Raw genomic sequence first — 23,750 nt, forward strand, 5'->3', positions numbered from 1 at the left:
TAGTTCAATGCCAATATTTACTTTATGGCTTATTGCAATTTTGTAACAAATTTGTCCCAAAATTTGGAAATACTTCATTAGATCTATCATTAATTAGAAATGTTTCAAAGATCACAGTGCACAGTGGATTATATCCATAGTTGTGATATATAAATGCCAATATGGCTAATATGGTAATAAAGTGTTTTTAATGTGTGGTAAACAATAGCTCTGTTCATTAATTAGCTAAACAATATTCAATAGCATCATTTAGTAGAACAATATTATAAGATAATGAGTGAAGAATCTTACCTCTTATCACCTATTCTTCAGGTCACTTCAGACAAAGGATGAACTTAAAGACAAGAAAGCTTGGGTTTTGAGTATCAATCGTTCATAAAGAATAAAATACAGCTACATTTACATTGAGCAGATGCTTTTATCCAAAGCTACTTGCACCCTTCCATACACAGATTCATAAACCAACGTCGGTGGCAACAACACACGGCGACAGTCAGCTCGTCGGAAGCAGTTAGGGTTGGTTCCTCGCTCAGGGACACCTCAGCACTCGAATCGGATCGAACTAGCAACCTTCCGCTCACAAGTGAGCCCGCTCTACCTTACGCTCTACCTCCTAAACTAAGGAGGTAGATCCTATCTCAAAGGACTCTCTGGGATAAAGAAAGTAATCCATATCTACATTATTCGCCCAGAAGTCATCAGTGAACCAACAACGACAACATGGCTGCCTCCGACACCTGCCGACCTCTGACCCCGTCTCCCCCTCTTTCTCCACCAGGTGTCCATGAACTGCGACTACGTGTTCGTCAACGGAAAGGAGACACGGGGGTCCATGAACGCCCGGGTCATCTTCAGCTACGAGCACCTGAGCGCGCCGCTGGAGCTGACGGTGTGGGTGCCCAAGCTCCCGCTGCAGCTGGAGCTGTCCGACCGCAGCCTCAGCTTCATCAAAGGGTGGAGGGTGCCCATTCTGCCGGACCGGAGGTGAGGAAGGACATTTGCAGTTGGTCTATGCAGTGGGGTTGGATTTTGAAACGGCTGGTACCATCCACCTAGTGAATGACTTTTTATTCTTTATTCTTTATTCGTTATTCCGCTGTTGGGTGGCTTTCGTTCAGTAAAATGTCATGTGTCAAGGATGTTCTGTGTTTGAGCGAACCAACGGATTTGAATGGATTTCTTTACTTCACATAATAAGCACTTGCTCGAAGTGTAAACAGAAAGTTTTTTAATTACATACCTGAAAAGGAGTAGGAAGAAGTAAAACACTTTTATCCCACCTATTCCCCTTTCAAATTATATTAATTACTCTCTACAGAGAAAAGTCGTATATATGTCATGATATATGGATGCTGATGCTTGGTTCAAACGCTCCTTCACCGTATACAATGATGTCCGAGTGAGCAGAGTCATTTGACTAATTGAACAGAAACATTAAACCACACGGTTAATGCACTTCACAATCTATGGCCCGGGCTGATAATTCTTCCTACTCCTTTTCAGATATGTAATATACTATTTTTTAAGCAAACAGAAATGACAATGCAATAGCTTGTGCTGTCCCCATGATTTCATTTTAGTGTTTGCCTACTCCTAAAGGTCCCACTTGACTCGCGGAGGGCTCTCAAAAAGGGTTTTGTAGCGGCAAGAGATTGGTAGCAGGCGCTTAAAGGACAAGACTGCATTTATAAAGAAAACAGAAGGAAACAGAAAAAAAAATATGGCCTTGTCCTTTACGCAGTTCAGATATGGATTAGAAGGAGGTCAGAAATGAATAACTGAACAGCAATGAGAAAAATGGCAAGGATATATTATTCTAACCCCCAGTCAAGTTGAAGAGTCATCCAAAGTTGGTTTAAAGCAGTATCCACACAGCTATGAAGCTGCCATGAACTATTTATGTTATGCCTGACCTCTATCTGCAGAAGAGATTAGATCCTCAGATGACATATTATTTTTCCGTGTGATGGCTCTATGCTTCGAGGAGTGAAGTCCCAGCATGCAGCCTTCGTATTGAAGTGATAGTGTTTAGTAAATAGCAGACACTAGAGCAGGTGATACAAATGAAATGAGATGTCTCCAACATGCATACTAATGAATGGCAGTCAGATGCATCATTGTCATATTTAGGGAGAATGAATGGTAATGGAGGAGGCGGGAAACCTTTCAAAGACCGGGCCCAGGTGGGGAAAACAATCCTTTCTCAAATCGGGGCATCTGGACTACTGACATTGCATGACAACCTTCTTTCATTCAAACAGGTACCACAGATGCGCACACACACATGCACACAAACAGACAGGTACGCCCCTTCTAACAAATGTGTCATACACACACACACACATCCCTTCTAACACAAGCAAAAACCAAACCAAGTGAAATGTTTGAAAATACTCCAGACGTGTTGATTTGTGAAGTTGTATTTCAATGCTTCCATTGTGATTTGACCTTGAAGGCTGTGTCATATTTATTCTATAGGTTACCTGCTCTTTGAAACAACACAATATATGCGTGAGATTCCAAAGCATATAAATCCCATTTCCCATGAGACCAAAAAACACATCACAACCAATAACATCGGGCTTATATCTTTTGTGGGAAAGGTCACAATCTGTATTCATTTTCGTGACAAATGAATCTTCAGTAGTCACAGGTATTTATATGCTCCCACTGAACGGCGGGGATGGAAACACAACAGTCGGGTGGACATGCTATTTTCGGCCCTTTTTGCGTAAATAGAAGGGTCCAATAGAATGTGGACCAGCGATTTCTCTTCTTTTTTTCGAACTGAGTTTTAAGGAGACAAATCTTAGTTTTTAAGTGTTAGGCTTGTTAGTGACGTCAGAAAAAAGTGTATTACAGGGAATTACGTTCAAGGTCGTTGAGGTAGCCGCGTTAGACATGTCTACTGGTAGGTTGTGAATATTCGGGTCAAACCAAGTTCCTTCGGCTCTTAATCGTCCCATTGAAGTTTATGTACTAATCGTCGTTTTCCATTATTTATCTTAATGAAATGGTATTGTGTTGTGATTTTTCAATGTTTGCCTTTGAAGAACCCAAAAATGAATCAATTCCAAGTGAATACAGAGAATATAGTGCTACTACTCTTCATCAACGTTTGCCTGTTGGTTCAATATCTTATTCACACCACCAACTGCCATCACAGACGGCCTTGGCCGCAGGATTTGCAGACGCAATCCTGCAGATTGTTTTGGAGTGGATTCAACAACAGAAATCAATTGTGCATGCTGAAGAGCCAATGACGCCTTGCTCGAAGGCTACCGTAACAAATTCCCTTTTTTTTTAGAACAGATTTGAAACGATAGTGTTAGTTTTCATGTGTATTTCTTTTCTTTTATTTCCCCGTATATGACCATAGATCTTATAAGCCGAAAGAGACATAAACATATTATATAAAGAAAAAACAATATATATTAATATTTATTTTTGATGCACTATTGAAACAGTGCTCAGCCACAGCGTTTTCTCAATCAATACATCAATAGGTCGATGGGTCTTTTTCACCGCCATCTCTGCGTGACTCTGACACGGGGTTACATTGTGCTCTCGTAAACACAGGAGCCTGCCGTTACTTATATATAGGGCTCCGTTACCCAGCTTCCCCAGCCTTTTCTACTGCCGCCCGTAGCCGAGAGCTTGGCCAAAGTAATACTTTTCCGGGTGAGAAATGACTGTGTGCTCCGCGCTGCACATCGTCTGGGCTCGCTGAGAGTATATCATTTTCCCTTACCTTGCCCTGTGGTACTTTGCAGTGTCAAAGACCGCTGGCGAGAGATAGCTCCTCTTAGTTTTGGGGCCTCACTCAGAACAGTGGAGTTGCTGATATGCTCCTGCATACTGACTAGACTGGGCCCCAGCCCCCTTCAGAAAAATAGTTCCGTTATCATTTCCTTTTGTTAACCGGGAGCCCCTATCTCCGGCTGGTGGACGTGTTATTTCTGATGTACAAGGCCCACGTTTTTCTTTTCTTTGCATTCCTGTTCCTCACCCCTGCCGGTTGTACCTTTTGTAACCAAGATCATGCCGGGCAGTTTATTGGTTTTCTTCCAACTTTTTGGAAGAAATGGAGAGAGAAAAAAAAGACAGTGTCTATCCGTCTGGTTGTGCAACAATTGTTGTCCCTCTTATTTTCTTCTCACTGCTTCCAATCATTTCTCTCCCCCACTGACACAGTTTCACGTTATATGTTATATTTCTCCCCGTCCCCTCCCGTCGTCAGTACTACTTGCTATGTCAACATGGCACAAGATAACCTCGTTCACTTATTAGGTCTCAGGTAACCTTGGCTTTGCCGTGGGCCCTTTCCTTGCTACAGTGCAGCAGGTTATATATATATATATATATTGTTCACTGGCTTGTGCTGTTATCTTTGCAGTTGAAGCTCGAAAAAATAAGAAGAGGGGGAAATAAAACAAAACAAAAGGGAAAGGGATTGGTGTAATCGGTATTTGTTCACTGAAGCCTACTGTGTGTCCGTACGGATCTCAGACCCTAATGAGAATGGACATTACACTTCAGGTCAGAGGGAGGCTGAGGGCACCTGGGTTAAGTCTTCTCTGACCTGAGCTGTAGGAGCGTGTGAGACAGAAAAGAAACTGCCTCCTTGATGGCAGAGTCTAGAGTCACAAGCAGTCTCTTGTTTTCTCTTCAAACTTCACCGAACAGCTCACAGGTCAGCACATCTATCGAGACACAGTTAATCCTGCCTTCTGAAGCATGGCTTCTTAAATACACCTACAGCTGGGCTTGATTTGGAACAGAGTAACCTTTGAAAAATGTGCTGCCGAGCGTCCTCATTGGTCGGTTGTCGGGCAAGGAAGGGCTCGGTGTTAGCTAGTGATGGCTAGTGTGAAGGTTCTGGAAATTATACTCCTTCTAAAAGAGTGTTGGCGTCTTTTAAGTATTATCACAATGATCCGTCTATCAAAACCCCCTGGGAGCGAGGCAAAGCCCTTGAGAAATCCATCAGCCTCCTGTTCTTGCGTCCTTCATGAGAAGGACTTATGTCCAAGCGTGTTGTTTAAACCCTCAGTTGGGATTTGTGTTTCTCACTTTCTACTCTCTATGGGGTAGATATCCTTGTTTACCTTCTCCAAACTCCAAATTGTTAATAAATACACACTGTGACTGTGTTCTGTGACTGTGGACTATTGAAGATATGTGTATTTGGTATCGTTAGCATTAAGGCATTTAGCAGATGCTTTTATCCAAAGCCAATACCTAGAGAATTCAGATCCATCTCATTAAAGAGGTGGGTAGGAGACTCTCAAGGATCGCTGCAGGGGTGCCAAGTACCTTTCGTCGTGGGAGTCGAACACAGCAGGCACTCGACAAGACTGGAGTTATTTTGAGCTATTTTTTTATGATCTTTATTTTTAACCACCCTCTTTGTGTTTGTATGCGATGTCAACCAGGCTGTCACGGCCGGTTCGATCGCGGTGTCACGGTGTCCCTGAGCAAGGCACCGAACCCTAACTGGTCCTGACAATTGGCCCGTTCGCCTCGCTTGCCCGACGCCACCGCCCGAGCATGAACGCGTCAATTTCAAAAGACCCACCACGTGTGAAGCCCTTCCAGAGGCCAGAGGGTCACAAACACAGCCCTTACATCAATGCGGTCCATTGACATCTTCACCCATGCGTTTGTTTACCTCCCCCCCCCCCCCCCCCCCCCCCCCGCCGCGTCAGGAGCACCCGGGACAGCGACGCGGCCGCCGACGAGGAGGACGATGAGCCGCGGGTCAGCCGGGGCTGCGCGCTGCAGTACCAGCGGGCGCTGGTGCGCGTCCTCACCCAGTTCCACACCACGTCGGCCGAGGGCACGGACCAGGTGATCACCATGCTGGGGCCCGACTGGCGCGTGGACGTCACCGACCTGGTGCAGGACTCCCTCAAGGTGGCCGACCCCCGCATCGCCGAGCTGGTGGACCGGACCGTCCTGGTGGGACTGGAGCTGGGCGCCACCGCACTCAAGGTACAGGGAGCCAACGGGAGGGCAGCCCTGGGTCTCACCCATCCCTCAGGGTGGGGGGGTGTGTTGGAGGGTGGGCCGTCGAGACAAAGCATGTGTGTGTGTGTGTGTGTGTGTGTGTGTGTGTGTGTGTGTGTGTGGGTGTGTGGGTGGGTGGGTGGGTGGGTGGGTGGGAGGGCCATTGCCCTCCTCAAATGCAGGATGCAGTTTCATTAGCCTCAGCCCCACATAGTTCCTGCGCAATTACTGGGGTAACCTTTGAGGCACCAAGCAACCTAGCCAGTATACTATCATGGCCCCTATATATATATAATGCTGGAGGCCATTAGGAAGCCTCCTGGGCTGTGAAGACTCTGGGCTGCATCTGCCCAGCTTGTCAGTTTGCTTCCAGGGTGATGGTCATTTTCCTGTTGTAGTTTTAATTAAATTAACACACAAACGTCGCTGTTCTCCTTCTCTCCACATTCCACATTTCATTATCTCGTCATGTTCCTGACTATACCTCCCTTGCTTCTCCTTTTTTTTGTGTTTCTGCCAAGAAAGTAATTGTCTTAACATTTAACGTGGCTGATGTTTACCGGTCAGTCACTAACAGAGGAGGAGCAGGAGGAAACAATTAGGGCTTGCTTTTGTCTTCTGTGTCCTCTCCACGGCTGATCACACTCTGCTTGGCTGTCAGGAGTAATATATTAGTTGTCGCAGCGAATATGCCTGTCAACAACTAAACGGGCAGGAGAATGGAGTGACCGATCCATCACTTGAACCAAACCCATTGATCATCAGGGTATCTCTCCCACTCTGGGCGCTGATGTAGACACATTTCACCCCCGGGCCACAAGTTGCCATATTGATTTTGTTTAAGATGAAGGTTTCATCAGTTTTTATTTAATTTTTTATGTAATGAAACTTAGTCCATATGTCGCAGCATGACAAGTTATTTCAGATGATTGCAGTGTATTAGTATTAATGGAGATACAAAATAGCAAAATGCAATTGGCTTCAATGCAGCATCAACCTAGCATCAACCTACCTTTATCCCCAATAGGAACCATTCCTAGTAAATAGTATAGAAACCTGTATTGAACATTATTCATCTTGCATCAAGCCCTGTATAGGTTGCACAGAACACACAGTAGTATGCTCGACTGGACCTGGCGATCCCACGGGTTGGACAAAAACCTGTGAACTTGTGGATGTAGAACTGTATGCCACTGGGGAAACGGATATGTGATCACTCTGCAGTCGCTGGATCCCCTCATTCTGATCAGCCTGGATTGAAGCTGGAGGTGGTTGGTTCAGTGGATGCTGAAAGAGTTCTCCCCGAGTGGGGCCATGCTGTGGACAATGAGAATATTCAACAGGAAAGGGAGCCATGGCGTGCTTAGATCCCCATTGAAATGAGGAGTCCACCAGACTCTTCCAGGGAGAACTAAATAACTTATTGCACCCAGGGCTAGCTCATGAATATGAAAAAGTTTAGAGGTGGGCTGTTTAATGTGGTCGCAGGCAGGGCTGGATGATCAGTTAGTCCTAGCTTCCTTTCTTCTTTCTCCTTATACTGCCTAGATCATTCATTCTTTTATTCAATGAATAATTAAATCAAAGAACACATTAATTCACATCCATGCATTTTGTGTGACAAATGGGTGGATGTATCATTGTATAAAGTTAGTATAACAGGAGATTGAAACAAATTGAACCCAACTTTTTTCCTATTGAAGCTGCACAATTTAAGTTATGCCATTTGTAGGCTTTGTTTTTGCATTATAAAACCAGGAGTACATGCGTTCTTGGCTCTGGGGACTGTCAGTCGTCCGCCATCAGACTTATGAAGAACTTCCAAATTCTGATGGAAATCAGGCTAAAATCTGGAGGAACAGGCGTTGAACATGATTCAAATGTATTTCAACCGATCCTGTTGTTAGGGGCCGGGATCTGTAGTTAGATGGAATTGATCACTCCTGAAAACAGCCTGAAGGGTCGAACCACAACCACCATGATATGGCTCACCATTAATCAGTGATCCAGAGGAGGGCTGATAACTACAGCAATAGCCTCCTCTTCTGATGGTCGGTATCCCTCCTGGGCCAACAGCGAACACAAACTCAGCCAGCTCTTTTACTTAAGATTTTCTGGTTGCCGGTGGGAAGACAGTCTAAACAAAGCATCCTGTCCGAAAAACAACATCCTTAAGCAAAGTTTCTGTAAAGGTTTAAAATATCCAGCCTGTGTAGTAAACTTGTATTGGCCACTGTGGAAATACATTTGTTAAAATCGACTCACAATTGCGTTCACAAAAATATATCCGTTATAACTTTGGAAACCCCTTGACGACGCCCATGGCACTTCCTGTTCTCCGGCCGGCCCTCCCCAGAAGTTTGGCCAGAGCGATGTCTAAGTTCTGGAAATCTTCTTGTTCGATATTCGGGAGACACTAGATGCAATTCAAATGTCTATCCATGTCGAACCATTTTTGTTCTACTATAGTATATGTAAACACATTAGAGACTTGTTTGTTATAGTTTTGGGTATTGCTTCGACTTCTAAAAACTTGTAAGAATGGGGGTTTTCTCTGGGAGTCATAAATATGCGTAACAATAGTTATATGATAGTTTAAAGCCAAACTAAAACATAATTCAAGGCAGCTTTGATCATGCAAAACTCCATACAAGAGATGTTGGTAGGGAGCTCTCATCAAGCTGTCATGAATCATTAATCCGACTGTTCAAACAAGAAACACCAAAACAACCTGGCTTTGTAGTTTTCTTTTCTCTTTCTGGTGTGTGCGGCCCAATATCTGTAGATTGGTCTCGCCAAACAATCCTCCAATGAGCCACACTATGGTGTCTAACACCGGGGTGCCTGTCGATGGACACAAACACACGCTACAAGAAGCACCCTCACAGGGTCATGTGCATGACAATAGATTAAGTTAAGACTAGATATAACAATGTCTGGAAATATTATAAAGGCAATCAGTTATGGAGCTGACGATTTGCTATCATTTTGTTAATTTCTTCTATTTTATTATCATCTCATCATCATTTTTTTTCTTCTATCTCTTTATCATCTTCATTATTGATGAATTGAATGGGGCAATAATAGGGGATGTAATTTAACTAAAAAATAAGCCGTTGATCGACATACTGTATTTCTCCCAAATATTTTGCACATACCCAAATAGTTTTGAATTTCCCTGAAGGAGCATTCCCAAGGGATCAATAAAGTGTCTATCTATCTAGTGAAGAATTCCACAAAAATACAATTGGGATCAATGTTTGATCCACTTCGCTGATGTAATCTGTACTTGTGTACCGACATACAGGTCATGGATGACATTTGTTATACCTTCATAGCAAATGTTGCAAAAGTTTACTCTGCCATGACATCTTCTCTAAAGACAGGTTTCATCTTCGAGTTCAGTATATTTGGCAATGGTGTCTTCTGTTCTCCCTGTATAGGTTGTTTGTAAATATTCTGTTTATCTACCTTACTGTATTGACATGTTTGACAATTGAAAGTGAGACCTGCCACTCAATATAACCGAGCAGAGAAGACTCTGTCTGTGGTGTTTCTCCCTGTAGACCACCATGTTGTTCTCTCTATATAACCAAGCAGAGAAGACCTGCCTGTGGTGTTTCTCCCTGTAGACCACCATGTTGTTCTCTCTGTATAACCAAGCAGAGAAGACCTGTCTGTGGCGTTTCTCCCTGTAGACCCCATGTTGTTCTCTCTACATAATCGAGCATAGAAGACCTGTCTTTGGTGTTTCTCTCTGTAGGCCACCATGTTGTCAGTATGTCATGTATGGTGATTAATGTTACCGGAGGAACTACACCATGTAAGAAGAATATGCCTATTTAAAAATAAACAGCCAGATGTGCTGGAGCTTGAGCCCACTCTGCCCCTTGTGTAGATAACGACTCAGGAAGAAATGAAATGAAAACACAAAACAAAAAAAATGAAAATCCTATGGCGGATTAAAGTGCCTCTTTGATTTATGAGTGGGGGAACCTAGAGCAAATAACCGTTGTGCTCAAATTCGCCACCCATATTCACAGCCTTGTTCTGCTTCATCTTTATTCAAGGTGAGTGCTCTTCTCCTGTCCATAACCACGTCTGGGTGCAAGACAAGATGAACCCCAAAGTACAACAGAAATTCCAATGTTTTATTATTATTAGTTTTATTATTATTATTAAAGAGAAGGCCAAACGCTCCATGTGTGGGTGTGGGTGGATGGGTGGGTGTGTGTGTGTGTGCGTGTGTGTGTGTGTGTGTGTGTGTGTGTGTGTGTGTGTGTGTGTGTGTGTGTGTGTGTGTGTGTGTGTGTGTGTGTGTGTGTGTGTGTGTGTGTGTGTGTGTGTGTGTGTGTGTGTGTGCTCCTGCGTATGCTAATTCATGCAGCCATTCAGCTATAACTCTCCTTTATGGAGCCAGTATTGATGTAGTCAGTACAAAATGCACATGAAAACAGAGCCCCTGATTGCAAACAGAAATGAATAAGCATGCACTACTAATACAGAGGACCATACGTGACGCTATGGCAACCAGGCATACCGTACATTCTGTGCCGAGCAACGTCTCTGCATCTGTTTAATAACGTCTTTTACAGATGTTTTGGTAATGCCTCTTTGGTGTTATGACGAGGCGAGGTGAAATGGGCCACATCATTGGGATCCCCTAAGGATAATCTCCAGCCCCACACTGCGGAGCATGGGGGGAGTGATGTTGGGAGGGTTCTCTCATACCGTGAGGAACCGCTGTGCATTACTGCGCACACACACACACAGCCACACAGTCAAACACACATCCCCAAATTACATTATGTATATAACAAATAACACAATAAGCATAATAAACACAAGTTATTATAGAAGTGCACTCTACTCCCCTCCCCCACAAACCCCCTCGGCGCATATAACACACACGCACACACACACACACACACACACACACACACACACACACACACACACACACACACACACACACACACACACACACACACACACACACACACACACACACACACACACACACTTTCCCCCTTTTGCACCGTTAATGTGGGCAAGGATCTTCAGGTGATGAATTTTCTGCGTCTTCAAGCCCCTCAGCCCTAATGCACTCACAGCCTACACACACACACACACACACGCTAAGCACACATAGATACCCACGCACACACGGAGAATAATGAAAATGGAGAACCAATTCCATAGTGCTTCCGCGGATGCCTCCCGTGGAAAACAACGAGAGTGTGATGGGGGAGGAGAGCCTGTAATAAAAGGAGATTGGCAGGCTGGTGCGCGGTGCGCCACTAAGAATTGATACGTGTGTGTGTGTGTGCGCGCATGCTGAGCGTACAAAGTAATGGCGGCGTTGATTGAAATTGAAATGCTGTGTGGTGGCTGAGCGTGATTTGTCAAGAGTAGAGACGGGCTAGGGGAACCTTAGGGCTGCATTCAGGAGGAGCGGTTAGCTAATGCTTTGATTCCACGGCGCAGTCTCGCCGTTAAATATACAAGGCGGCGACGCCTTGATCTCGGCTGAGCGAGATAATCCCGAGTCCTACGAGTGGAATATCACAATCGTCCTTCTTGAAAGATTTGACGTTTAGTAATTGATAGGGTTTGGTCGCAGGCTCCGCCCCCCCCCCCCTCTCTCTCTCTCTTTTTCCCAGGGACGATTGTGTGATGTCAACGCTTACCCTACTTTGAGCTTGAAGTTATTTATTTATTTTCGCCTCAACACACATCACTGCGGCAGAGGAACTCAACACCCCTACCTGTCATGTAAAGGCCTTGTCACATTTCATGTCCAATGCCAAAATGTCAGTCATCACACTGCTCCTACTGTCAGGTGACAGCTGTGCTCAACAGCAGTGTGCAGGTGTGTACGGTAATGTGTCAGATCAGGACACACTGCATACAGAGATACCTCAAGACGTGGTCTGTTACATCAACTCCAGTGTGTGTCAAATGTCAATGCGTCGAATATCGATTTTCATTTATCTAGTGTGTGAACTTTCGGCTGAATAATCCTCTTAAGCCAGTCAGTATACGGTATACATATGTCCGAATACTCCCGCCATGACAGAGAGCTTTATATAATGACAGCCAAGCAAGAGAAGGACGCATGTGTAAAGAAGATCGCAGATAAATAAAGGTCTCTTCGGTTCACATATTTCTCCGCCATCCCTTTCTTTCTCAACATTGCATTTTTGTTTCTTGTAGTAAAAAAAAATCCTATTTATGAATGTCACAATTTAAGACAATACTTAAAACATCCAGCCGGTAGATTGGAAAGAACAAAACAATTGAAGAAATGTTGAGTGTTGTCGTTTTTCTCTTTGTTCGTTTTTCTCTTCAGCTTCTTGTTTTGACGAAGATCTGAAAGAGACTGTCATCGCCTCTTTGATTTTAAAAGTCTGTATGGAGGAAATATGCAAATCAAATAGAAGGGCACTCTTTCTCTCTCCGCATTCAAAACAACATGTGGCGGTGCTTCACTCAACAACTTCTTAACTTTGTACCGAGTTCCTCCTGACCTCTGTTTTCTTACGAGCTGTGCAGAGTAAATAACGTGTTCTCCGAGTGCCTGATTTATAAGAGGCGGGTGGACCAGTGTATAGATGCAGCTGGAGCACAGAGCAAGGGGTGACTTTAAGATGAGTGTCGTCTCACTGCGCCTCGTGTCTGGTTCCCCGGCACTCTGTCTCTTATCTGCGGCTCCAGCGGCTGTGAGGCAGAAGAGACAGATGGTAATACGGAGCGTGGCGTTGCGTACGACCAGCCGGCCGGCTTGATTCATCCTGATCATTGTTGATTGCTTGTTGTTGCTGTTCTGTTTGATGCTGTGTGTTTAATCTAAGCCCACCAGAGAAGCATCGACTCGGCTTCCTCTCTAGCATCGTGCCGTGAAGATGATTACGTACAGACTTGTGTGGCTTTTGTTAATGTTGTAAGCATATTACGCAGATAACGATGTTGGCCTTGCTGCTTGGTACCATCAGAACTCCCTCGTTTTTCTTCAATGGGACAAATCACTGCATACCGAACACATAAAGTGTCTGCTCACAGCCGGCAACATCGAGTGTTGTTTGTGTGCGTTTGTCGTTCACGTTGTGTGACCAAAAATGACCACGTTTAAATATAACGACGGCTGTAGACCACACTGCGCCTCACTGACGACGACACCCCCTTCGTGTTGGGGGAGGTCTCCGGACCGCCGGTAAACAAGGAGGGTGTGGAACCAGCGCATCGACGCGTCGCTCCGTTACCTCTCCCATCCGCCGGAGCCCACCGGCATGCGAGCCGCCTAAACGCTAACCACTCTCCGTCTCTTTTTGTCAACACTATTTGACATAAACAAATGGAGCGGAGACGCCATCCGTTATATGAGCTGCACCTGTGTTTACCCGGCCGTGACGCATCCAGGCCCCATTAAACCTGCGACTCACCGGGAACGCCGGCTAATAACGCCGGGTGTTGCACAGGGGGCCGGAACCAACCAAGACCCCCCCCCCCCCCCCCCCCCCCCCCCGCTCTCTCCTAACCTCTCCCCCCTCCCCTGAAAAATGGTTTTTGATAAGGACGATAAATCTGTTCTCCTCCACCCCACTCAAAACAATGTCACTCTGACACTTTCCCCTCATAACAAGAAATGTAAAGAGGCAATAACAGAGCACCGTTGTGGCGCCCCCGGGCTCATCATCCTCTCCTCCTCCGTCTCTCCAGGTGGAGTCCCCGCTGGCCGTGGACGCCGTCCTGGGGGAGGCGGCGTTCTCCGTCACTGACGACAAGGTGTCCATCACGGAGCTGCGCGTGCACGCCGTGGCGGGCCTCAGCCTGACGCTACAGCCCAGCCCCGGCAACAGCCACACCATGGTCGCCAAGGCGACGGGCCTCCAGACCCTCACTGCGCCCAAGCAGGTATTGTATTATTTTGTGGTTGTGTTCTTTCTCCGCGCCCACGAAGTACCCGTCCACTGGCTCCGATATAATGTCTGTTTCAAGCACGTATTATCTACGTATTATGTATGTGATATAATATTATAATTCCCACTTATGATTCTTTTATTTGCTTACTTTTTATTATTATTGTGCTCCAGTGGCGTGAACCGCAGGCCGTAAAAAAATGACGGTTGAAGGCAGCCTTAAATGTCACACTCTCTCACAGCAGTGATAATACAGACAAAGTGGGCAGGCTTAGTTTGTTTATCGGTCTGAAAGGACAGCTGGTTGTTTTCTTGAAGTAATGTCTCTCGTTGGAGTTTTTTTCTAGTGGCCGGCAGGACGCCACACCAGTTAGTAGTGTGGTTATTTGATGATTATCGTAGCTGAAACTTTCAGATCCCCAAACTAAAAAGACTTGTACTTTTTATCAAACTACAGGTCCCAAGCGCGCTGTTGTGTGCTATAGTGGGGTTTTGAGAGATGTCTTGGGCAGCAGAAACCTCTCTCTCTCTCTCCCTCTCTCCCGCTCACTCCCTCTCTCTGTCTCTCCTAGTGCTACTCCTGGGACTCTGGCTTTTTACAGTTCTCACAAAGAACTAATTGGCAACGGTTCACCCAAAGATCTGTTTGGCGTGGGCACATAGGTGTGTGTGTTTGTGTGTGATTTTGTGTATGTCATGTGTCTGTGTGCGAGTAATTGTTGTGTGCATATATCAGCGTGTGTTTATGATGGACTTTGCTTGGTCCCCTGTCTGCTTGTGTGTGTGTGTGTGTGTGTGTGTGTGTGTGTGTGTGTGTGTGTGTGTGTGTGTGTGTGTGTGTGTGTGTGTGTGTGTGTGTGTGTGTGTGTGTGTGTGTGTGTGTGAATTTATGTTTGTGTGTGTTTGTGTTCCTGCCTGCCTGACTGCATGCATGCTTATGTGTGTGTGTGCGTGAGTGCTTGTTTGCTGGACTGCGGGAGACGGGGGTTCTGCTCGTTTTCTTTCGAACTTATTTCCATTAGCCTGACAGATGCCAACCCAGGCAATAACAACCCCACCAAGCTCCAGTGGGGAGAGAGGGGTTGACAAGGGAGGGAGGGAGGGGGAGAGAAAGAGAGAGGGGGCGGGGGGGGGGTCTGTATTAAATTCACATTTTTCTTGCTTTCCGCTTCTTGGCCACCTTGAAATTTAATTATTGTAATGTATTGTCCTAAGTGCTCTCCGAGGCCAATCCATAAAAAGCAACCACTCCTCATGCCGGCCCAGCTCTCTGAGGAGGCCATAGCTATTTCAAGCCATTTGATTCTGTTGCCCACAAAATAAATATATATAAACTCCCCGTCCCCCTTATAAATGTTACTCTGGGAATGGATAGAAACTTTATGGGTACGGGTGTAATATATTTTTGCTGTTGACAATTAAAGACGCTTTGCATCAACACATATCCGTACACAAATCTTCCCAAAGTCCAGTAAAGCTGACTTGCAGGTGCCAGCCTATTATTCTAAGTTACATACTTGAACGATGTCTCGCTGGTTTAATGGAGTTACTCAGGAATTATGTTGCAAGTTGGTGGTAAATGTCATGTCAAAAAGTCACCTTCAACACGATTTTTTGTTTGACAATATTCATTTGCGTCTCTATGCTGTTGTTTTAATATTCACAGCTATTAATTAATCAGTCAAATTGTCGGTTTCACTTCCTTTTATTCATTTATTCATGCAACCAATCATGTCGCTGGAGGCAGGGATCTGAAAGCATGAAATTAGCGAATACAAACATGGCAGGAAGAAGTGAACTGTAAAACAGTGTATGTGAAGGTTCAATTCAACACCCTGTAGACTGGCCAATGTAGTAATACAGTTCCATACAATAATAATACAATAATTAAATTCCCTTTCTTAAAGCCATTGGCACAAATTAGTTATTTATGTTAATATCCCCGTAACGAAACAGGGAAACAAGGCGTAGCTCAGCCCTCGCAGTCTTTGGTTCCAAGCTCTGGATAACAGATTAGACTTCAGGTGATGAGGTCTTGGTTTCTCTCTGTCTGTTATCTTGGATGGAGACTAAGACACTGGGTGGATAGAAGACATCTGCCAGTGGCTCATTGCTCACACAGGTTTTATAGTTAGACTTAGGTTATAGGACGGACTTACTACAGTACAGTATGTAATGCATGATAGAGGGCCCACAACAACAGAACATCTGTTGCCAGACCGCATTACTGGACGCATGACTCTTCCTTCTGGACACCAGAGCTCCTAGTTTATGAATGAATTCAGGTGCATCACACACACGCACGCACGCACGCACGCACGCACGCACGCAAGCACGCACGCACATGCACGCGCACATACAGCCTCGTTTCAGCCTCAAACCATGGAACAAGTTGCGCCCCCCCGGGTTCCCCGTTTTAAGTAGTTGTCTCATATACCGTACCCAACAAAAATCACTCTCCACCCCTTGATGGGTTTCTTTAAAAATAATTGAGTATGCAATCATTGATGTTTAATTTAATGTGGATGGAATCAAAGTGCACCTTCATCCCGACTTGACTAGACGATGGAGCCTTTCCCCCAAAATAACTGGCTCCACAGCGGGCGAGAGGAAAGGCTTTTTTACTGTATCGTTTTCTTTCTGTCTTTCTTTCTGGTCTTTTCGTTGTTACTTGCCGGGGGGGGGGGGGGGTTGACTTTTGGGCCCTTGGAGACAGCATTAGGAAGACCATTCCCAAAAGAAAGCGACTTCAGAGAGAAAGTTCCTTTTAAGGGGCAGAAGAAAACTCTACAGACATGGATGCATGTGCCACTGGACGCCTTGATGATGCAGCCATGGCTTCATCATGCCATGCTCTGTCTGCTGAACATCGTTAGGAAGGGCCTTGGCTTTGGGAAGGGCCGGCGTTTGTTTTTAGTCAGTCGGCCAGTATCAAGTTGGAAACAGTGCGTCGACTCGGTTCAATGACACTGTTACAATGTGATTCACTTCTTAATACAGCATATAACTACACGATCAGGTTACAGTTTGGTGTCATAGGTTTAAATAAATTGTGCATCTGTAGACCGATGGTGCCAAAGCATTATAATGCAGAAAAACACTTTGATGCTTTGAAAAGGTTAAAGGTATTAGAAGCCAGGCATGTGGATATGGTGTCAGATCGGGAGCTGGGGGCTTTCCGTCTAGGAAATGTCCAAGTCCAAAAGGCCCAGTTCCAACATATAATTTAATTCTCTGTTAGTCCTGTTTTACCCTCTCTGTGCCTGTGTCAAAGCGGGGGTAGGCACACATCTGTAGCTAATTACTTTAATCATGGGTCCGGTCCCACTCTGCCCGTCTACAGGTATCAGGTCTCTAGTACTCATGAGTCTGTACTCGTGTTCTGCTGCCCTGTCATGAATCAGGCCTGTAATCACTGGCCTGTGGGCTTGGACCCTTACAAATGGCAACACTACTACCACACACAAGAAAGAGAGAGAAAAAGAGACAAAGAATGGCCATTTTCCACTATTTGAGACAGGCTAGCCTAGAGTGACTTGAAGTAGGGAGTAGGGAGTGGTGCGTCTGGCTTATACCGTACAGCAATGTGTTGGGAGGCTGCGCGTCTGGTGGACTTCTGGGTGTTTGTTGTGGTCATTCCCCCCCCCCCCCCCCGTTCCTTCTCACTGCTTTAATGTGTGCACTTATTAGAGCAGGTCTTTCCAGTGGTGAGTCTAATTGTTTATTTGGGTGGGTAGGTGACCAGGGGGGACGGGGGACGTGTGGGATGCTCAATGTATGCGTGTTTAGTCTTGTGTTTTAGAGTACTTAAGTTGTTGAGAGACGTTTCGGAGATTTAGGGATTAGAGCAAGGCCACAGCTTCAAAGGCCCAATTTGGCGCAGATATTCAAATCCCATGCAGGGCCCCTGATGGGGGCGGAAGCCAATTTGTTTGAACGAGAAAAAAAAAAAAGGGAAGAAAAAATAAAACAAGGAGAAAAGCGGGAGAAACACAACGAGAACCCCATTCATCATCTGTCGGACCGGGGCCCCCGCTGTGTCGTGTTCCTTTATTTATTTAGCCGAATAAGAAAGAAATAAGGTTGCATTGAGCGTTTGCAAGAGAAAACATCAAGACCGCTGCTCCAGGCTCGTATCCAACCGGGTGTTGTCTGTGCTTTTCTTTTCTCTCCCTCCTCCGCAGGAAGCCAGCCTGTCCGTCTGGATGTACTTCAGCGACGGCACGGCCGCGCCCCTCACCTACTTCGACCCCAAGGACTACAACCTGAACGCCTCCAGCCTGGACGAGCGGCTGGTGTCGGTGCAGCAGGAGCCGCCCCCCCGCTGGCCGGCGGTGGTGGCCGAGGGCGAGGGCGCCGGGGAGGCCCTGCGGGTGGAGATGACCATCTGCGAGGCCTGCCAGAAGACAAAGCGCAAGAGCGTCATCGCCGCGGCCGCCGTCTCCGTCAAGGTGCGCTTCGGCCCCGAGGAGGACTCTGAGGAGGAGGACGAGGGCGGCGACGCCCCTGGCGGCGCCGGCACGGCCTCCTCCGTCACCCGCCGGCCCCCCGTCGTGGTGGAGACCCACGTGGGCGGGAGAGGGTACGACGCGTCCAACGAGCAGCCGGCCAGCGTGCCCATCGACTACACCAACTTCCCCACGCTGGTGGGCCACCGGGAGCGGCCCACGGAGGGCGGGGCGCCCGGGGTGGTGGTGGAGGAGGAGGAGGAGGAGGAGGAAGAGGACGACGAGGACGACGACGGCTTCCTCCACCCGTCGCGCAACATGTCGGACCTGGAGATCGGCATGTATGCGCTGCTGGGGGTGTTCTGCCTGGCCATCCTGGTGTTCCTCATCAACTGCATCGTGTTCGTGCTCAAGTACCGCCACAAGCGCATCCCGCCCGAGGGCCAGGCCAACATGGACCACTCCCACCACTGGGTGTTCCTGGGCAACGGGCAGCCCCTGCGCACCCAGGGGGGCGAGCTGTCGCCCCAGCTGGCCGAGAGCCCCGGCAACCCCTTGGAGGGGGGCGGGGTGCCCACCTGTTGCCACGGCGACCACCACAGCAGCGGCAGCTCGCAGACCAGCGTGCAGAGCCAGGTGCACGGCCGGGGGGACGGCAGCTCCGGGGGCTCGTCCAAGGCGGAGGCGGGCGAGGAGGCAGGGTCGCCCACCTCCAAGAGGAAGCGGGTCAAGTTCACCACGTTCAGCACACTGCCCACCGAGGAGCTGCCCTACAACTCCATCCCCATCGCCGACGAGGAGGACATCCAGTGGGTGTGCCAAGACATGGGCTTCCAGGACCCGGCCGAACTGCACGACTACATGCGCAGAATAAAGGAGATCGCGTGAGGTCGGCGCCAGGTCAAACGGGGGGGAAGGGCTGGAGGGGAGTCTTATCCAGGGGGGGGCGGGGGAGGAAGTACTTGTCTTGGTAAGGACTTGATACGGTTTCACAAGCGGCCCCATGTTTTGTTTAGTTTTTTTCTGTTCTGTTGGTTTCTGCAGGGTTTGTGTTGCACAGTGCTGGTGTCCCATACGCGCTCACTCTTTTTCAAGATGGAAAAACATGTAGTTCAAGGAAAGCCAAAGACCACTCCAGAGGATGCATCAACAAATAAAATACGGCTTTTCAGGAGAAGATTCATTTCATGTAGCAAGGATATGACACATTATGTTTCAAAGCTACCCATTGAAATACAATATTGGCATTGGATAGCACTGGATTCAGCGCCGATTAGACAAGAGAGGCTGAACTCTTACTTTGAAGGAGGATGGGGAGCTTGATACAGACAGGAGAGTTTAAGAGTGCTTGACTTACAGTTCAAGATCTTGTTCTGATACTACTGTATCAGAGCTCTTAGACCAAAAGACGAAGAGGCCTTTGATGAACACGTACCTATAAAGGACTCAGAAAGATGCATTACTGTTAGTCGTATATTTTTTTTGTCATTCTTGCCGAATTGAGGAAAGATATTTCCTGTCACGGCAAAAACGATTTCCTCCATCAATGTTCTGGCTGGAACAAATTCTGTGATTTGTATTGGAGTTCGTTCACCCCCTCCCCTTTGAGTTGTTAACATTTCCACGAGTAGTCAAGTGCAGTGCCCTTCAGTCATTCCTATCCTCACCCCAGCTGATGCCTTATGCAACAGGTCACAGTTCACACTCCTTATGTGGAGGTACTCTCCCTGTCGGCTCATTCCTACTCACTATTATTATAATTATTATTATTATTGTTATTATTATTATAAACGGTGTAGTAGCGACCTTGTAACATACTACTGCTGACGCTACATCATATGGGAAACATGGAAAAAGTTTGTACGACGTGACCGTCTCCGACATTCTCTGCATGTAAGGAGATCGGCGCAATCAAGATTTGACGCTTTATCTTTTTGTTATTTCCAAGTTTGTAAATGTCGGGGATTGTAACTATGTAATCCTTCTTACGCATTACTGAGGTGAAACATGTTATCATGAGTCACGTGCATGCCGTGTTAGGCCTACATAAACACATTCATGCATACGTACGTACATCATGTATTCATTCATATATACATGCATACATGCATTCATACATACATACATGCATTCATACATACAATAATCCATACATACAAACATGCATGCATTCATATATTCATACATACATGCATACATACATTCATACATACATGCATTTTTCCACGTATGTGTATATACCATACCAGCCAGCAGTCTACAGAAGAAAGGACCGTCTGCAACATCTCAAATCCACATCTTGACGCCCGCCTGCTATGTTGTTCTAGGAGTGATTCTGCTTTCATTTCGACATCCAATTATCGCTGAGCCTCAGCCTCAGACAGCCGGCTGAAAGAAATAAACATTACAAACGACCACAACAAGCCAAAAGAAAATGGGTTGCATGAATGGGATTTGGATATATTCATTATAAAAGATTCAAGCAATCATCCGCCCAAGGAAGAAATTTTGTTTTCCCCCAGCCATACATCATTCCCTTCTCTTTACTTCTCTGAAGGTATGTATGAAATGGCCCAATTGGCTTTTGGACCAATTTGGGGGAACCCAGTGTGTAAGGTCAACAACCTACGATTAGATGTCTCTGAGAGTCGGCCAGTATTACAGCTCTCATTGCTGGAGACAGCTCATCTCTGTCTGAGGCCGAGCCAGCCGTGATGAAACTTTTACTTCGACAGGAAAGCTATTGAGTTGTCTATGCTTCACAAATGGTAGACTGAAGGCTTACAAACACTTCAGTGTTGATGGATATTGTTTTTTGTGTAGGTTTATGTTGAACGTGTGTGTGTGTGTGTGTGTGTGTGTGTGTGTGTGTGTGTGTGTGTGTGTGTGTGTGTGTGTGTGTGTGTGTGTGTGTGTGTGTGTGTGTGTGTGTGTGTGTGTGTGTGTTAAGCCCTTTCCAACATTATCGTAAAGGTCACTCTCAAAGACGACGAGAAGTATCCGAAAAAGTGTAGTAAATATGGTGGTTTGAATTGGCCGATAGAGCAGCCCCCTTTTGTAGCGGTTTAATTGCAGTTGACCTCCGTTAGTGTAGTGTTAACTCCCTGCTAAACAGCCAGAAATTACCCTCATTTTGTCGACGACAATGTGTTTATTTTAAGATTAAGAAAACTAACTGCTGCACTGCATCTAAGGGCTTGGAATATGTTTTGTATTTTCGTTGTGTTTCTGATGGGCGTGTGGAATTGATTCCATGTGCTTTAATTTTTTTAAGATAACAAGCTATCACGCTAGGTAGCTAGATAGTATTTTAAGACCTAATCCACAACGGGAGCGTCTACCAGTGAGATCATTATACCATTCTTTAATCGCTTTCGTTTACTTTAATAACTGTTGGGGGTTTTGTTAAGATTATATTTGTTTCGATTTCTTTAAGAAATTCTTGAAGCTCAATTGAAGAAAAAATAAGAAAATTGGGATATTTTTTATTCTCTTAATTTGACAAATGTCAATATTTAACACCTAGAAAGGGAATTACACTAATTGAAAACATTAACGTTTGTTTACAATGATCTTTTTCATTCATATGCTTAAGAGGGCTTTTATTTTGAAGCTATGGTGGTATCTGAATGTTGAAATAAGATTTATTTAACAATCAAGGCAAGCGCTACCGACCAGCCACCTGTGTGTATATACCTTGCCTGGCTCATAGGAAGGATCTGAGGTGTTAATCTTTACCATTACTGCATGCTCTATTTACATTCCACGTGATTGATCCCCAACTATGACCTAATCCGTGTGTTGTGTATAGTATGCAAACATTCCGTGTCGACATGAACATCCCAATCCAGGCGTTTTTCTTTGGACGGCCCGAGCTCCACCCCTTCCAAACATCCCCACCCCCTCTCCACCTCCATTACCACCACCACCACCATCACCACAGATGCAAAATTAGTATTCACCCTCACAGGCCCCCCTCCCTTCAGACCACCGCTATTTAGGTGTTCTTTTAAAAGGACAACATTTCCATGGCTGCAGTAGCATCTCAGGATGAATGTAGGTTTCTCAGCAGAACCTGAGCGATGTTTACCCTGCCTACTCACTGCTCCACATCCGCTTTTGGTTTCTAATAGCAGCTTATTCTCCTCCTTTCTAAAAATGGCAGATGTTATCGTCCGGTCCTCGTCGCATCAGTCGGTGCATTCAGATCACAGTCGCTAGGATAAATCGCTCATGTTGTGGGTTTGGTTTTTATCTTTTCAATCGGTTCCACATTCCCTCTTGTATATATGTATATGCATTTTATTTTTTTGTAACGCCACCGTTGTGGGAGTGCGCATAAAATAACTTAGGTATTTTCTTCAAGCTGCTACTAGAGACTATGTATTCTTGCAACATGTGAGTGAACACCTTAAAATGTACCACCACCACCGGACCCACACCCTACCCTGGCCCACCCACCACTTTACCCCACCCACGGTCCTCGCAGGTGGAGAAGATGCACAGCTCACGCGTCCCGGCTCCTACGAACTTCCACCCCCAACACCACCACACAGACGATATGTCCCTGTACAGAGCACTGTTACATTTCCTGTATTCTCTTTAAAAAATGCAAACAAACCCTTGTATTTCTCCTATAATATGTACAATACAAAAGTGAAATACACAAACTGTGTGGTCTTTTTTTTCCTGCGCTATCCTCTTGTTACATTGACTCGATTTCTAACCGTGGAAAACTTGCCATCTGTGTTTTGATTTGTCCTATGTTTGAGAGCTCATGTGTTGGCTTGTCTGTCTGAATTGCAAATTTAATGCTCAATTCGGATTGATTGCTCAGATCCATGTTTTTTGTTGGCTGTTTGAACTGGTCACAATCCAAACTGACTTGCGCACGTCAAATAACAATAACAAAGACACCCCAAGCTGCATACTATCGCAAGGAAACACAGAGGCCAATGAAGTCTGGATTTAGGATGGATTCTTTTACTGGCAGTGAGAACGAGGTCAAAACTGAAAAGTATTAAATGGTCTAAAGACACGTTATATACCCAAATAAATACTATGCCCCGCGGTCAAATATATCAAATTTTGTCTCCTTTCAACATTTGATGGGAGAGAGCAGTAAAAGGGCAAATCAAATATCCTGCAGTCATGAACCTAAAGAACTCTCATGTTAACACCAATTCCTCCACAAAGAAATTATAAAGTTGTGGGCTGCAGAACTTTCAACTTTTATGATGCAAAGTATTTTTTCCTCTTTATATTAAATCCAATTTTCCTTGAAGGACATTAGTAGTGTCAGGCGAAGTTACCCATGTGTTGCATAATGTTTTGGACCATCTGTGACGCCGAAGACGGATCGAACCATAAAATC

General features: G+C 45.7%; 1 protein-coding gene across 2 annotated transcripts in view; it reads left to right on the forward strand.

The window, feature by feature from the left end:
* Window positions 1-19,280, forward strand: part of tmem132e (transmembrane protein 132E) — a 243,723-nt gene extending 224,443 nt beyond the window's left edge. For both annotated transcript variants that reach the window (XM_056594165.1, XM_056594164.1), the window contains exons 6-9: window positions 779-984; window positions 5,709-5,994; window positions 13,729-13,923; window positions 18,113-19,280. In XM_056594165.1, coding sequence (XP_056450140.1) covers window positions 779-984; window positions 5,709-5,994; window positions 13,729-13,923; window positions 18,113-19,264 — 1,839 coding nt within the window. In that variant the 3' untranslated portion in view covers window positions 19,265-19,280. The remainder of the gene's footprint in view (window positions 1-778; window positions 985-5,708; window positions 5,995-13,728; window positions 13,924-18,112) is intronic.
* The last annotated feature ends 4,470 nt before the right edge of the window (window positions 19,281-23,750 follow it).

Source organism: Gadus chalcogrammus, chromosome 7 (assembly GCF_026213295.1).
Source record: "Gadus chalcogrammus isolate NIFS_2021 chromosome 7, NIFS_Gcha_1.0, whole genome shotgun sequence".
Taxonomy (NCBI): Eukaryota; Metazoa; Chordata; class Actinopteri; order Gadiformes; family Gadidae; genus Gadus; species Gadus chalcogrammus.